At 40.1% G+C, this 17,393-nt stretch overlaps 1 protein-coding gene across 2 annotated transcripts in view; it reads right to left on the bottom strand.

Annotated features, from left to right (window-relative positions):
• Positions 1 to 16,880, bottom strand: part of MND1 (meiotic nuclear divisions 1) — a 46,556-nt gene extending 29,676 nt beyond the window's left edge. Inside the window, exons 1-4 of one of the 2 annotated variants that reach the window (XR_005598736.1) lie at positions 16,584 to 16,880; positions 11,964 to 12,029; positions 9,868 to 9,925; positions 7,986 to 8,134 (exon numbers count right to left, since the gene is read on the bottom strand). Coding sequence is in view for 1 of the 2 variants with exons in the window: in XM_039539286.1 (XP_039395220.1) it covers positions 7,986 to 8,134; positions 9,868 to 9,925; positions 11,964 to 12,029; positions 16,584 to 16,586 (276 nt within the window). In the remaining variant the exon portion in view is untranslated. The remainder of the gene's footprint in view (positions 1 to 7,985; positions 8,135 to 9,867; positions 9,926 to 11,963; positions 12,030 to 16,583) is intronic. The other variant, XM_039539286.1, reaches the window with a different exon arrangement.
• Between the last annotated feature and the right edge of the window lie 513 nt (positions 16,881 to 17,393).

The following is a 17,393-nucleotide window of genomic DNA, read 5'->3' as shown; positions in this document are numbered from 1 at the left end:
GTCCCTCAGCCACCTGATGGTGTCTGACACCATAAGTTGCTGCATCAGCCGAACATAGCATTGACTGATTCCACATTCTCTCAACACTCGCTCGTTACTGGGGTCCCAGGTGCCCAGGGCTCCGACAATCAGCGTGTGTGTCTGAACCTGGTAACCCTTAGCTCTCAAGGTTTGGGCCAGAGTGGTGTATTTCTCCACCTTTCAAACTCAGGCATCATGAAAAGCCGGGGTTCTGTTCTCAAAAGGCACTGTGACGTTCACCATCATGATCTTCTTCTGGTCCCCGTTGGTGATGATGATGTCTGGTTGCAGTTGGCTGTCGGTTCCGGGGATGGCAGAGTACACAGCTATTTTCCCTATGGGTGGCAGGACAGCTCTGACTAGGTAATCTTGGATGGCATTATGTTGTAGCTGCCAGGCTCTGGAATGGGGCTTGTAGCTACATAGGACGTGGAGTACTGTCTCGCTGGCACAGCCGCACTTCTTGATTCCCATGCTGGATGGCCCCGTTTAGCGGAACGCAGTTGAGCCGGGCCCTGTGGATGAACCTCCAGTTGGCAAATCGGGTGAAGCTGCTCCTGAGGAGGAAGTGGTCGCTGGCATCCCACTTGCACGTCACCTCGAAGGCCTAAAGTACCATTACATTTGTTAGAATACTAGGAGTTCCTCACTCAGGACCAGATTTTACCATCCTTAGTCGCATCACCTTACTCCACTGATTATTAAAATCTGCTTATTCAGTGGGACTTCACTCATGATGTAAAGTACTATTTAATGCAAGTTGCAGAATCTGGCCCTAAATAAGTTTTCCCACTATCAGTTCACATTGAAGTCAGGGGGACTTTTGCTTCAACTTCAGCATTAGCCGATGAGGCACATGTTTGGGCCAGTAATTCTTCGAAAGAGGTAAAAAAAGAGAGGTGTCATGTTAAAAACTCTGAATTCAGTTTCAGAGTCTCTCTAAAACGCTAATTTTTTCAATACAAAAATAAGGTAACGCACCTCTTTAATTTAACTTTTTTTTTAATCTTGCCCGTAATCCCTCTATAATCTACATGAAACCAGCTTTTTTTAAAAAGTTACTATGAAATCACTCCAATTCTATTTTACATCAACTGATTGTGTGGGAATCCATACTTCACAGACACACCATCAATTCTGGTTACATATTAACAGATACTAAAAGTGAAAGTATGAAATTCCATTAAACAAACAGAATTAGTAGTTTGCTTAAATTTTAATAAAAAAAATCTCCAGAGTACCACATTTTCAGAAGATCTGCCCATGAAGGCCATTATGAAGTGTTCTATCCAAAGTGTCAAAGCATGTCATTAGATATCATTACAGAAGTCTGCAGTGATAAATTATAATATTAAAGGAGATTCCCTACTAGTCATTCTGAGACTTACTAAATTCAGAGTCATTTTAAGCACGTGTATTTTAAAATCTAAGATGCAATAAGGTAACAAAAAATTGGAAGACAATAGTTTAACTTTAAACAAAAGCAGTCTTCAAATCTTGCAGGAAACGATTCCAGAGCAGTGAATTATACAGAACTTTATAAGCCACACTAATGCCAACATAAGAAAGATACCATCAAGTATATTCATAGCCCTAGTATCACCATAGGACAGCCAATAGTTACAGTACACGTAGTTCCATTACTGGCCCAAACTTGTGCCTAAGCTGCTCACACTGAAGTTGAGGCAAAAAAATTTATACATTTAATATGTGCAAGGTTAATTTTGTATCATTCTAGTCATGTGGTACCAACTTAAATGTCTTACAAAAGTCTAAATATATTACTTCAACATTATTACCTTTATCAGCCAAACTTATAATCGCATACAAAAATACCAAATTAGTTTGACAAGATCTATTTTCCATAAACCCTTGCTGTCTGGCATTAATTATATTAGTATCCTTTTAATTCTTTATCAACCAAGTCCCATATCAGCTATTCCACTATTTTGCTTTGGATCAATATCGAGTTGACAGATCTATATTTATTCAGGTTGTTCCATTTATTCTTTTTAAATATTGACACATTAACTTTCTTCCAGTTCCCTGCACTTCCCCAGAGTTCCAAGACTTATTGAAAACCAACAATGATCCAGATAACTCCTTGGTCAACTCTTTTAAAACTCTTGCATGCAAGTTATTTGGACCTGCTGCTGGGAAAAGTTTGGAAGAGAATAAAACTTTGTCTATTCCCATCAAAAAGAAATTGTTTAGAAAAAACAGTTCAACTCTGTCAGTAATGTTTCTCTTGGCAGAGAGAGAGAGGTTCATTTGGTACTTCTTATTCTATATGCTATTGGAAACAAGATTTGTTGCAGAAATCACGTGATTGAAGATGTTTGCCAACTTTACTATTCACACTTCTTCTTGTGGTTCTCAAGAGGGAAGCTGGGTTAGAAAGCAGTGGTAAAATCTGGACCTTACTTAAGTCAATGGGAGTTTTGCCATGGACTTCAACGGGGCCAGGATTCTACCCTGGGTGTTTAGCAGAAAACCAAGAGCAAGATGGGAAACTAAAAAACAAAAGCACACAAACAACAGTGACATCCACAATGAAAAGGGAATTAAAACCAAGGTTAATTGCCATGTCGCTGATTGCACAACAGGATCACTACCTAGAATGTATTCACACTGTTCACTAAGAACTGAGAAAAAAGGATGGGAAAGTGTCTACTAAGTGACCAAATGCATCACTGTTGATAATGCAATGGAGTTTTCCTGAAAAAACAAGCGTGTACATAGCTGTAATGAAAGCTGAACCACAACACAGCAATATCCAAGAATAAAGTTTCGTATTTTCTTGGTTCTGAATAGATGAGTCACACTCCATTGCTAGTGAGCAGCTGAATAATTCGGGTGTGGTTTAGTAATTCCTAAATGACTGAAACAAGTGTTAAATTGCAAAAGCAGTTGTTAAACTGACTGCCCCTAGGCTTGTCTTCACCAGGATTTCAAAGTGTGTTTTAGAACAGGTTAGCAAACACCTATTCTAAAACTGTAGTGTAGACTTTAACATATGCTAGTTGGTCAGGCAGAAGCATAGGCTTAATTGTGGAGTTACACCAGGGAGGAATTTAGCCCACTGTTTCACATTTACAGACATGTCTGTGTCACAACTCAGTGTTTGTTTTGACTAATAGAAAGGCCTGTTAAATCATCCTAGTTAACACATTCTAAAGCTGAAGAAAGAGGTTTAGGCCAGGTTTACAGTACAGACCTATACTGGTGTGAAAAGTCCACACACCTGAGCTAAATAGTTGTACCAACCTACCCCACCTGTCCCCCCCTCCCCCATGTCCCACTCCCCTGTAGACAGTGCCATGTTGGCGGAAAAGCATCTCCCGCCAACATAGCTACCATCTCTTGGGGAGGTTGATTAACTACACCAACAGGAGAGTTCTCCCGTCCTCATAGGAGTGTCTTCACTATAGGCTGCGCTACAGCTGTAGCGCTGTGTGTGATAAAAAGCCTGTAAGCTCTCCACTTGAAAAATAAGTAGTTAAATCCTGCAAGTCCTCAGGATTAACACTTCACTGAAGTAACTGGGGGTGAAAGAGTTCACCCCTCTCATACAACTATTTATTCAGGCTCTCTGCAAACAAAGGTCTTGTCTACACTAAGAACACTAGGATACAAAAAAATCGACCACCGACAAAGCTCTTAGAGTCCTATCTTCACTACAGCCACATTTGTCACTACCAGCAAAAAATACAAGTCCTAAATACAATTTTCATAGCACTGACACAGCCAAAGACTGCATAGGGTCAGTTAAATTCAGTACACATGAGAAAGGTTCACCCTCTACCAAACCACTAAATATTTTTTTCTCCATAATGAAAGCCTACATTTTGCAGATTCTGAAACAGACGAAGGGAGGGGACAATAAATATACCATACAAATGGACCTGGACAAGACAGACAAAAGGGAAGCATATCACACTGCACATTGTTGGCTGTAGGACTATAATCAAAAGTGTGTGATGTGCTAAAGAAGTGGGATGAGAACTTAAAATTATTTGCTGCTTTACATGTTATGACGTGAGAGACTTGCTGACTGGATTTGAAAACGTATGCAAGTGCTCATGTAAGGAAGAATATAAACACTTAGATGTAACTAATTGTTTTAAGTCTGTAACCATAGACAGAACATTTCATCATCTAGTAAAAATAAGTGTCCAAATTTTCTTTAGAAAGGCCTACTTATGGAATAATGAGGATCCGTAAGGAAACAAGCAAGTCCACTTGTCTTTTCTTACTGAAGTACTATACAATTCCCTTCCCCTTCAATAACTCAGAATAATGGGTCCAAGAAACCTAAAGAATGACTTAGGCCCAGCCTATGCAGTTTTTTGGACCAATATAATTGCATCAGTTAGGGGTGTGATTTTTTTCCTGAAGTAGTTACACCAGTACAACCCTTATTGTGAATGCAGGTATATAAAGGTTGATATAAAGGGGCTCATACCAGTGTAGTTTATTCCCCTTCCCATACGAGACTAGTTATACTGATCTAAAGCACCCTTGTATTACTATAACTGCATATACACTAGAGTGGCAATATCACTTTAACTATACCAGTAGAGTAGAAGTAGTGTATGCAGATAAGATCTTAAATAATAAGTGTGATTTTAATGCAGCTACTGCAGGATATTCCAAGGAAAATATTAATTAATATGAGAGAGAGTTTATGATAAGATATGCCAGAGGGCAAAATAATGACTATAGCATATCAATTTCATTGTCCAGCTAGCAGGCTGTGTGTTCTTTTAAATAAATTATACTCAGTCAGACTTGTAATGACGGTCCAAAAACAAATCATTTGCATTCAACAAGTCAGTTGTAATGGTGTGTTTGGGTGAACAAGGCTGGAGTTTTGGCACACACTGATTTGGTTGCTCAGCTGCTTATTTACATTGTGGCAGGTTTTCTAATTGGCCATTTTGCAGATCTCCCAAGTTGCCTTGTCTCTATCTTATCTGGACGCTCTAATGAGGTGATGAATTTTACTACTTTCGCTAGGAAAGTAATTCCAAAATAAGTCAGTGGAGGAGAGTTAGACTGATCTAGTCTTTCAAAGAATTAAAAACCATGTTAAAACATCAAACAGGAACCAGCACAGCGGTACTGCCATGTGGCAAAAATGGATTTAATTTCCATCCCCTGCAGACTCTCAACCTGACACTGTGACTGGAAATGCTGTAAGATCATCCTGTTGAGCATAGGAAGCAGTTCATGTTATAATTTGCACTCACATAGTGCCTTTCATTTGACAGTCTCAGATGTCATACCAGGGTGTTGTGAGGCTTTATGAACATTAATGAGGCCATACAACATACCCGTGAGGGAGCTGTTGTTTAAACTCACTATAAAAATTGGTGATCTGAGGCACAAAGAGGGTAAGTGACGTGCCCTGCAAGTCAGTGGTGGAACCAGGAACAGAGATGAGGGCAATAATTCTGACTCAGTAGCCACGCAGCATCATTGTCATGTTAACATCTCTTCCAACTCATCCAAAGCACCTGCCTGCATGACTGCCAATACATCTGGAACACCCTGCTCCTATTAGTGCTGGTCAGGATTGCAGTGCTTCCTCCATGCTGCCTCACAGCACTTTGAAAATTGTGCTGGCTTGTGAAAACCAGAGGAATCATGGGAGCTTGTGAATCTGACCCAAAATCTCAGTAGCTTCCAATAGCTACCCTACAATGCATCAAAAGAAAAATCCCAGAATACATAGAGTCTGCCAGTAAAACACTGGACCCAGGGGTGCCTGCCCAGAATGTGGTGGACCTATTTAAGAAAAAAAAAAAAAGGAGCAGTATTGTGTGGATGCTGTGATTCACAAGGGAAACAGCTTAAACCAGTTTACATATAGCCATGTGGATGCAGAACTATACTGAGAAAACTCTCGCATAGACAAGGCCTCAGCTCATCCCACCTTCTGTTAAATAAGTAACATGCTCTGAAGCAAATAAATCCTCCTGGACAGAAAAATGACAAGGGACTAACAGGAGTTAGCGATGTAAAGTCAGGGTGAAATGAAGATTTCCAAGAGGAATGCAAAGGAACACATAGGGGGATGGGGAAATAGCATTTAAGTATTAAAGATAAAACAAAAAGATCTGCAGATTAACACTGAACATGCACTGCTCAGGCAAAACAGGCACCCCTTAGTGCTTAGTTATTATGGTACCAAAAGAATGTGAGATCTTTGAAACTGAAACACCAGTTTATAGTGAGCAGTCATATTTCAAAAATAAGCCTTTGGATTCTTTAAAATTAAAAAAAAAATTAAAAAACCCCAAAACGCTGTAACAAGAACTGAAAATGTTTCATCAAAACCATTCAAGCCTTTTCTTTTTAAGTGGTTTTCTCTGAACACCAACGGTAAGGAAGTCTTAGAAAAGAGCAGCAAAATGTAATTAAGCCTTGTGCAACTGACAATCAAGATTTTATTTGAATATTCTGCGGCAAAGGAAATTAGAACAATTCCATTATCTTCAGATACTGTTGCAAAAAGAATCCCTGAACTGACAAGAAATATTTACAGTAGAACCTCGGAGTTATGAGCACCTCATAACTCTGAACAAAACGTTATGGTTGTTCTTTCAAAAGTTTACAACTGAACATTGACTTAATACAGCTTTGAAACTTGACTATATAGAAGAAAAATGCTGCTCTCTCTTTATTTTTTTAGTAGTTTACATTTAACACAGTACCGTGCTGCTTTCTATCCCCTCTGTGCTGCTGCCTGATTGTGTACTTCCAGTTCACAATGAGGTGTGTGGTTGACTGGTCAGGTCATAACTCTGAGGTTCTACTGTATGAGGAACTAATTACAATATGGACTACTCAACAGATGTGTCATCTACTGCACAGCTAATTGCATTTATTTGGTATGGATTTTATGACTGTTTATAAAGACAAATGTGAAAACTGCTTTTCATTTCATACAAGTAAAGCACATTTTTTAAACTTAATTTGGATCTCAAAAAAGATAACAAATTGGCAACACTTCAAATTGTACTGATGGTGCAAGAGCCATGACTGAGAAATAAGTCTGTAAATATTTCCCATAGGTCAGGAATAAGAATTTTGTATTCATAATACATTCACTGAAGAATCAGTTAATTGTGCCAAATCAGGGAAAGAACAGATGAAAAATGTCATGTGATCAGACCATGAAGTTGCTTATAAAAAGTTGCCCTCTGAGTTTTGGTTATTTTTACATTCTGAATAAACAAAACTGATGAGTAGAAGTGAACTGTGAACAGCAATTCAAACAAACAAGCAGAATGATTTGGTTTATTTAAAAAACAAATAGAATTAATACTGAAAATATAGAATAACAATGTTGGATCAAAAGAGTCATGCTCTCATCTGAAACATTGTGACCAATTTGGTCAGCTCCCCTAAACAGGAATGCAGGGTTGGTTTGACAGTGTACCTGAGGACTAAAGCTACCAGTCAGAAACAGATGCCCAAGTAAAGGCAGCACTCTGCTGGGATGCCCATTTTAGTCCTCAGAACAGGCAGACACTTTAGAACATCACCCAGCCACAACAAACAGAGGCAGACAAAGGAAAATGCACACTGCCCAATAATTTAAAGTTAATTCCCCAGGTAAAAATGTTTTGAATCAAAAGCAAATGGGCCACAATTTTTTCCTGCATCAATGGAACAAACAAAACAAAACAAAAATCTTCTCAACCGTGGGCAATATTTTTTAAAGCATCTGTGATTCTGGTGGTGTGACCATGGCTCACGAATAGGCACTTTTGATGAAACAGTAAAATAGCAGGAAAAAAAAAAAAAAAAAAAAAAAAAATTTATTAGCTGGGTGCCAGTGGACCTGCTGGCAGCATTTCCTGTAACAAAACTGAGATAGATATGGCAAAGGCTGTAGGAAAACAGAATGCTAATACCATTCAGACAAACAAGTGCTTTTCTCAACACAAATATACCTGAGTCTCCAGTGCTTCCAATTTACGCTTCCTGGCATGAAGAGCTTTACTTGGAAAAGCCCAAAAATAATTGGAAGTTCCAATCCTATCAGTGTCCACCATACCATCATCAACTAAACTTTGCAGGATCTCCTTTACCGACATGGCAGCTAACAAAGAAAAAAGAAAAAAAAGGCACTTTTTCTTCAGTGTATGTGTTAGGCGGTTATACTTTATTTTAAAATGTGATTGAGTAGCAAATATGACAATGTACTACACCTGTTTTCATTTTCACTGCAGATTGCTTAGAACTACAGCAACATAAATAAAGCAGATAATCCACAAACACATATTTCTGAAAAGTTTATTCCTTTTTCATAGGCTATCTGGAAGACACCAAAAATAAAAATCTTGCGCCACAGCCACTCCATGAAGAGAATCCCTTTGAAGTCAATGGCAGTATCAGTTGCAAGAAGTGAGGTTTTTTTACCCATGAAAGCTTATGTCCAAATAAAACTGTTAGTCTTTAAGGTGCCACTGGACTCCTTGTTGTTAACGTTGCATTAGTTTATATTCAGTTCACATACGGAAGGTTATCCTCCTCAATCAAAAGGGCCAGAAACATTTAAGTCAATTCATGTTTATTCTTGAAAAGCTGATAGCTTATGCCCCACACTTGCCAGGGAAAGCTTCCCACTCATCATAGGAGAGTGTTTTTTTTCAAGCATTGTTTTATATTTACAATTAAGCTAACAAGTAATCTTCTATAGACTTGAAATTGCATTGTGTCAGCTTCCACATGATTCTAATGGCAAAGTATTCAGTTACAGGTGTACAATAAGGGATTACAAAAGAGTCTACAGCAATATTTTTAAAAATTGTATTTAAAAATTCTGTGACTACAAATGAACTTTCTTTGCTCAATATTTAATATTGTTTTGCATTCCTTAAAATAGGAACTGCAAGTATGTTGAGAAACCAACTGAAACCCTATCTTGTCTCCACAGAGCTTTTGCAAGTGCCTCTATTCTCTGCTGACATTTTAAAAAAATGTATTTCACCACTAAATATTTTTTCGGGTTATAGCTGAGCTCCCTGCAGCTCTTACAAAAAAAAAAAAAAACTACTTTTTGTTTTTAAATCCATTATTGGAGCATGATTATGTCACAAAGATGTGCTGATCAAGGAGGTGAACATTTGTAAGCCAGTACTAAAACACAGATCTAAAGAGGAGAAAACATACAATGAATATAGGAACAAGACTGGAAGTGCACAAAACATATAAAGTCATCTTGGTCCTGATCCAAAGACTTCTGTTGAATTCCACGGACTTTCCACCAGACCTTTCTTGCATAGAATAGTCTTGCAGCTTTGTTGGAGAAATACAACAGAGAGTTTGATTGTGTACATGTATGTACCAAAATTTTAAGATGTGGGTGAATGAAGTTGGACACCTAAATCCTTAGTTAAGCATCTAAACATATGGCATGATTCTCAGGGATGAAAGCTGTGGGTGCTCAGCAATGACTTCAGTAGGTGCTCAGCTCCGTGAGAATCATGACATGTATTTAGGTAGCTAACTAGGGATACAGGTTCCAGATTTTAGACATCAGCACTTCAAAATGTTGGCCTTAATGCCCAAAATTAGTTACAGCTACTAGTAACATAGGGTTGGGATGTGTGTGCATAGAACATACAGTTTCCAAAGTTACACTTGGCTAGGCCACCATGACAAACCAGTACCACTTGCAGCTAGGTATTTTTTTCTTTGGTTTAACATTATTGTTATAAAGATCATAAAGTCAGTGATATGTGAAAACACAAAAATTCACAGTGTGACAGGTCCACAAAACAATTCTCAATGTCTAAACAAGTTTTAGGGAGAAAAAGCGTCTATACTCACTAATTCCTTTCTCTTTCGGAGCAATCTTCTCCATATCCTTTAACTGGAACACATCTTTCTGTTCAAAGTACAAAAGGCATGTCACCTCTGAATGACATTTCTCATTTAAGTCATGTCTACATTCTTTACTAAATTAATCCCAACAAATACACAACTAGCATATCTAATGTATTTTTTCATTTCTCCAGGAAAAATACTGCATGCTCCTCAAGATAGAGCTAAAGTATTTGAAAATAAAAAGTGATTTTATTTTGTTGTAGGCTTTATTTCCTCCAGTTTTTCTTTGTTACTCTAATTAATTACTTCATGCCTAAATTTAGACTGCTAGCTCCTCAGGGCAAAGAGCGCTGTGGCCAGATCCTCAGCCCCTAGTCTAGCTGCTTTTGCACTGCAGCATCACTATAAATTTATTTTAACAAACAAAAAAATAATATTTCAGTTATGTCACAAACACAAAGGTGTCTCTGAGTTGGAGCTCCATTTCTCTTCCACTTCCATTGCTCTCTTTTGGGTGCACTCTCATCCTTCCCTTTCCTATTTCCCAGTTTCATCCCCCTCCCATACTGTCGAATTTGAGCATCCCTAACTACCCTCTCTGCCTTCTGTGGCAGCAAAGTGAAACTGACGAGATTTGGAATCTGAGGAACAAAGCAAATACTGAAAATGTTCCAAATTCCTATTTAATTTTACTTTGTTGCTCCCTCACATATGGACTGGAGGTTATTAAGGTACCAGGTCAGAAGGCTCTGTGCATCCATCCACATGCCAGCCCCTTTTCAGGAAAAGGTCTGAGAAGTACTACATAGAAGTACACAAAGCACAAGCCGGTCCGCAGCAATTACTGATGTTATGGGAAATCTAACTCTGGATTTCCTGACTATTGTACCTATATTTGAAAACGTTGCACTAAACAAAAAATAAACCTTTTTGGTTTTCCACTTAACTGTCAATAACTTATGCACTTCTGACAAAGGAAGCAACAGAAGTTCAGTTGAACTGGTGCCTAACAATCTAACTGAAAGAGCATCCAAAACTCTACTTAGCACAAGCTCATCTGCACCTCTCACCAACACCTTTGATCAGCAACTGATAGTTTCACAAATGGAAATAAGGCCAATGTGTCCTAGGAAAAATGAAGCTGGCTAAAAAATTTTTACAGCTTGATGGAATCAAAGGTATTTTCCCCTATGGTACGTTAATAAAGAATAGTAACACAGTAACTCCTCACTTAACATTGTAGTTATGTTCCTGAAAAATGCAACTTTAAGTGAATCAATGTTAAACGAATCCAATTGTTCCATAAGATTTAATGTTAACCGGGGGGGGGGGGGGTTAGGTTCCAAGAAAATTTTTGGAGGGCAGAAAAAAGGTATTATACTGTACAGTACTGTACTGTACTGTGGTTGGGAAGTGCCCCTGGCTTACCCCACATAGGCACAGCCCGCTGCAGGCAAGGACGCTAGGAAGCACCTTTGCAGCACCAGCGGTAGCTTCCCCAGAGAACAGGCTCAGATTTTGCCAGGAATGCTCCAGGCCTGCCTCTTCCTGTCCCCTCCCCACTCCAGGCCTGCCTCTTCCCACCCCCATTCCACCTCCTCTCCAGAGCATGCCACATCCCTCCTCCCCCCCCCCCCCAAAGTCCTAAGGGGGAAGCGCTGGGAGGGAGGGGGAGGAGGCAGATAAGCAGAACTTGTGCAATGCTCCCTTGTAAAGTCGCTGCGCTTCCACAGAATCTTACAAGCAAGCAGCCAAATGACATTATAAGGGAACACCGCACAACTTTAAAGGAGCATGTTCCCTAATTGAGCAGGGACATAAACATTGAAACAACGTTAAATGAGGAGTTACTGTATAGCACTTTTCATTTAGCCACTCTCAAAGTACTGTATAAAGGAGAGCAGTATTATTATCTGCTTATTACACATGAGGAAACTGAGGCACAGAGCAGGGAACTGACTTCCCAAGGTCACCCAGCAGGACAGTGGCAGAGCCAGGAACTGAATCACAGTCCCGTACCCGGGCCACTCAGCCTCTCTGGCTCCTTATGGATGCTCCCAATGGCCAGGAAATATATGATAATTAAAACACTTACTTACTGTTTCAAAAAATATTTCCATCATACGAGTTCTCTTCTCTTCAACACTCAGTCCCTTTTTCTTGGACTACAATAGACCATGTATTCAGTACTTTAATACTATCTTTAGAATTAACATTTCATTCAGAATTCACATCTAGAAGAAGCATTTCCTTGACATCTCTCTTAATACTCTACTATACCACAACTTCCTAAAACAGGACTTCTTCACAAAGGAAAACCATGCCAGGCTAATCCATTCAAAATATATCAATTGTTTCAAAAGATATTAAGTTTGGGACTGATTTGTTGTATAATCTAGTTCATCCCCTACCTCACTTCACTGCAAGGTAGTTTTCAATGCATTTTACTACATCCCTATAGTTCCTTGTCTGTCTTGCCTTACTAACTCTAGAAATGGCAATTCCAGTCTCTCTTGGTAGTTGGTACCAATGCCCAATTGTCCTTAAAGTAGTTGAAAGAGTGATTTCTACTATTTAGTCTATAGTGTGTGACTTATGCTTTTTGTCTGACTCATTTACTTCCGTGAATATTGTTCTTTCCTTCTTGTTAAAATGACATAGCCAATGTGAAATTTAGGCCATTTTAAAATACAAGTTAGAGTAGTTTTCAGAGACTGTACCTCCCTTCAAATCACCTTTCCAATGTTGTGGTTTAACAATCACATTATCTTTATTAAAAACATAAGAACAGCCATACTGGGTCAGACCAAAGGTCCATCTAGCCCAGTATCCTGTCTTCCGACTGTGGCGAATGCCAGTGCTCCAGAGGGAATGAACAGAACAAGTAATCATTAAGGGATCAATCCCGTCGCCCATTCCCAGCTTCTGGCAAATAGAGGCTAATAGCCTTTGATGGACCTATCCTCCATGAATTTATCTAGTTCTTCTTTGAACCCTGTTATAGTCTTGGCCTTCACAACATCCTCTGGCAAGGAGTTCCACAGGTTGATTGTGCATTGTATGAAAAAATACTCCCTTTTGTTTGTTTTAAACCTATAAATTTAATTTGGTGACCCCTAGTTCTTGTGTTATGAGGAGTAAATAACACTTCCTTATTTATTTTCTCCACACCAGTCATGATTTCATAGACCTCTATCATATCGCCCCTTAGTCGTCTCTTTTCCAAGCTGAAAAGTCCTAGTCTTATTAATCTTTCCTAATATGGAAGCTGTTCCATACCCCTAATCATTTTTGTTGCCCTTTTCTGAACCTTTTCCAATTCCAATATATGTTTTTTGAGATGGGGCGACCACATCTGCACACAGTATTCAAGATGTGGGTGTAACATGGATTTATACAGAGGGAATGTGCTATTTTCTGTCTTATCATCTATCCCTTTCTTAATGAATCCCAACATTCTGTTTGCTTTTTTGACTGCCGCTGCACATTGAGTGGATGTTTTCAGAGAACTATCCACAAGGATTCCAAGATCTCTTTCTTGAGTGGTAACAGCTAATCTAGACCGCATCATTTTATATGTATAGTTGGGGTTATGTTTTCCAACATGCATTACTTTGCATTTATCAACAATGAATTTCGTCTGTCGTTTTGTTGTCCGGTCACCCAGTTTTGTAAGGTCCCTTTAACTATCTTGAGTAGCTTTGTATCATCTGCAAATTTTGCCCCCTCATTGTTTATCCCTTTTTCCAGATGAATCTATTGAATAGTACTTGTTCTAGTACTGACCACTGGGGGACACCACTATTTACCTCTCTGCATTCTGAAAACTGACCATTTATTCCTACCCTTTGTTTCCTATCTCTTAACCAGCTACTGATCCACGAGATGACCTTCCCTCTTATCCCAGGACAGCTTACTTTGCTTAAGAGCCTTTGGTGAAGGCCCTTGTCAAGGCTTTCTGAAACTCTAAGTACACTATATACAATGGATCACCCTTATCCACGTTAACCCCCTCAAAGAATACTAGTAGATTGGTGAGGCATAATTTCCCTTTACAAAAACCACATTTGCTCTTTCCTAACAAATTATGTTCATCTGTGTCTCTGACGATTCTGTTCTTTACGATAGTTTCAACCAATTTGTCCAGTACTGAAGTTAGCCTTACCGGCCTGCAATTTCCGGGATCACCCTGGAGCCCTTTTTAAAAATTGGCGTCACATTAGTTATCCTCCAGTCATTTGGTACAGAAGCTCATTTAAATGATAGGTTACAAATCACAGTTAGAAGTTCTGCAATTTCACATTTGAGTTCCTTCAGAACTCTTGGATGAACACCATGTGGTCCTGGTGACTTATTACTGTGTAGTTTATCAATTTGTTCCAAAACCTCCTCTAATGACACCTCAGTCAGGACAGTTTCTCAGATTTGTCACCTAGAAAGACCATCTTAGGTTTGGGAATCTCCCTCACATCCTCAGCCATGAAGACTGAAGCAAAGAATTCATTTAGTTTCTTGGCAATGGCCTTATCGCCCTTGAGTGCTCCTTTAGCATCTCAATCATCCAGTGGCCCCCTTGGTTGATTAGCAGGATTGCTGCTTCTGATATACTTAAAAAAAATGCTATTACTTTTTGAGTCTAGCTGTTCTTCAAATTCTTTTTTGGCCTTCCTAATTATATTTTTACATTTCATTTGCTAGGATTTAACTTCCACTTTTTAAAGGATGCCTTTTTGCTTCTCACCGCTTCTTTTACTTTGTTCTTTAGCCACAGTGGCACTTTTTTGTTTCTCTGTTTTTTTAATTTGGGGAGTACATTTAAGTTGAGCCTCTATTATGGTGTCTTTAAAAAGTTTCCATGGAGCTTGCAGGGATTTGACTTTTGGCACTGTACCTTTTAATTTCTGTTCAACTACCTTCCTCATTTTTGTGTAGTCCCCTTTCTGAAATCAAATGCTACTATGGTGGGCTGCTGTGGTGTTTTCCCCACCATAGGGATGTTCAATTTAATTATATTATAGTCACTATTACCAAGAGGTTCCGCTATAGTCACCTCTTGGAACAGATCCTGTGCTCCATTTTTCAAATATTTTTCTTTTCATCATGCTGTGTCAAACAATTAGCAGGGGAAACTGATTGAATATATAGGGACACACTGGAACTGATTATATACAAAGTGCTATATAATACAGAAAAGTAAAACTGAAAAGTATTTTCTTCTCCAATCTCTTTCAATTATATTAATTACTAGTATATAAAATATTTCTAAACAGAAATGTGACTTTTTAAGTTGAGCTACCACTTTTTTCTTATGGGCTTTAAAGGGATGCTACCATCACTTGCATCAGATTATGTACTGGAAAATATTCTGCATAATCTTCATAAACACTCATCAGTGGGAAAGTGAATTTGTTGAGTTCCTAGAAAAGGTAGGCAGCATTCAGGGCAGATAGGACTTTGGAAGGGGAGGATTACGCCTTGCCTCAGCTACCCATATCATATCAAAGCTTCAGTAGAGTGAAAGTGAAGGAATTCTTGTCAGTTTCACAGCTTTTTCACTTTGAAACAGGTAATATGCAAGAGCAACAAATGTTTGAATTTATCATCTGTAGTCATGGACAAGGGCCAGACTGCTTTGGATTTTTTTTTAATTATATTGTACAAAATCTTAATTTTGGAAGTTAGTTTATTCAGCAGTCACTTATGCATCAAGCTAAAACAATATAATTCATTGTAATAAAAGTTTATTTGACTAAAGCCTTTGTTAAATTGTGTATATTTTTTACATAAACTCCTCCCATCTGATTTATTCATCTCTGCCACATACTTATATTGGTGACATCACAACTAATTATTATGAAAGAAGCTGGAATTGCCATACATAAGGAATTGCCATACTGACTAATCAGTCCATTTACTCCAGTATCCTGTCTTTGGCAGGGCAGGGTACCAAATACAGACACAAAAAACCCCAGTAATGGACAATCATGGGATAATCTGCCCATTGTGGATATTTCTGCCTAACCTCTGGAAAGTGGTGGCTATTTCATGCCCTACATAATATAACCGGGGTGGGGATACTCCTTATCCCAATAAATGTGAAGCCCCTTTCCCCCCCACCTTGTTAAGCTATGGGCCTCAATGAGATCTTGTGGTAGTGAGTTCCACAAGTTAATTACATCCCATGAAATCCCATTTAAAGTCCGCATTTTCTCCTCCAGTAGGAAGCCTGGTGTTTAGGATTGGGTAATACACTAAACTTGTAACGACTTGGTTCTTGTCGGACTCCCCCGCGCCGACATAAGACGACTAAAGAAGCTGGTCTGGAGCCCCTAAAAGCGAGTGTGGGGGCTGCAAGCTCCGCCCGCGGGCCGTACACACCGGGCCAGGGCTGTGGCGCTGCGGCCCGGGTCTGACTCCGCGGGCCGCAGCAGGAGCCGGGGGAGGCCGTTTCTCGCACAGCTCAGCACAGACAAGGCGGCTCCGGGCGCACCCCGTCTGTCCATTGCAGGGGGCGGCCCAGGCCTTCCCAATCACCCCCTCGGCGCACCCAGGCCACAAACCGAACAGCGCCTCAGGGCAGCCTCCGTCCCCGCCCACCCGCGCTAGCGGCTGGCTCCCGGGAGGGCCCCGGAGCGCGGTTCCTGCAGGGACGCCCCGGCAGCCGCCCGCTGAGGGTCCGCGGCTTCCGGGCGGGAGGAGCCGGACCGGGCGCCTCTTACCATGTCGCCTCCTTCCCGCTGGAGTTGGGAGTCCGGCCCGGGGTGGTGGCAGCGGCGGCGGCGCTGAGGGCCCGGCCAGGCGCCGAAATTTGATTTCCGCGCCGCCGCCGGGAGGCAAAGGGCAGCGGGAAGCTACGGTGGGGGTGGCTCCGCTTCCTCGGCTCACAGCGCCGCCTGCCGCCTCCAGAGAGGGAGCGGGTGCAGGCCGGACGCCCTTCCCTTCGCTCCCTCTGCGTCTTCCTGCCTCGTTTAACCTCCCTCCTCCTCTTCTCTCCCTCCCTGCCCCTGGGTGCAGCCCCACAATTAGGTTTTTACACACTCCAATTCAAAACGTACATCACGTGAAAATTGCCAGAATTAATTCCCTGACTCATCTGGGGCTGCTTGTTCTCCCTATAGGTCTCCACAAATTACACAGACCTCCCTCAGGGTGCCTCTGATTTTCATAGCCAAGCATATGCCTACAGTAAAACGTATTAAAGCTAATTTTGAAATTATCTAATACCCACGTTAAGGAAAGAGTGCCTATACATCTGGATATAATACTTAAATGATCCAAAAGTACAAAGTTAGGTTTTAAAGTCATAAAATACATATGGAACATAATCTGCAATATCCCAAATTAAGGTTAATAATTTAACAATACAATTAAAATATTAGCATCCAAATATTCAGATATGTCACTCATAAAAATTTATACTCAGAGTAGTAGTTTGTGGAAAGCAAATATAGCAACAGTGATAGAGAATTTAGGGTAGGTTGTCCCTCAGTAAATACATGATCATTCTGTCCTGGAGCAGCCAAATTTCC

The sequence above is a fragment of the Mauremys reevesii genome, linkage group 5, assembly GCF_016161935.1.
Source record: "Mauremys reevesii isolate NIE-2019 linkage group 5, ASM1616193v1, whole genome shotgun sequence".
In the NCBI taxonomy this organism is placed as follows: Eukaryota; Metazoa; Chordata; order Testudines; family Geoemydidae; genus Mauremys; species Mauremys reevesii.
This window is presented reverse-complemented; position numbering and strand designations above follow the sequence as displayed.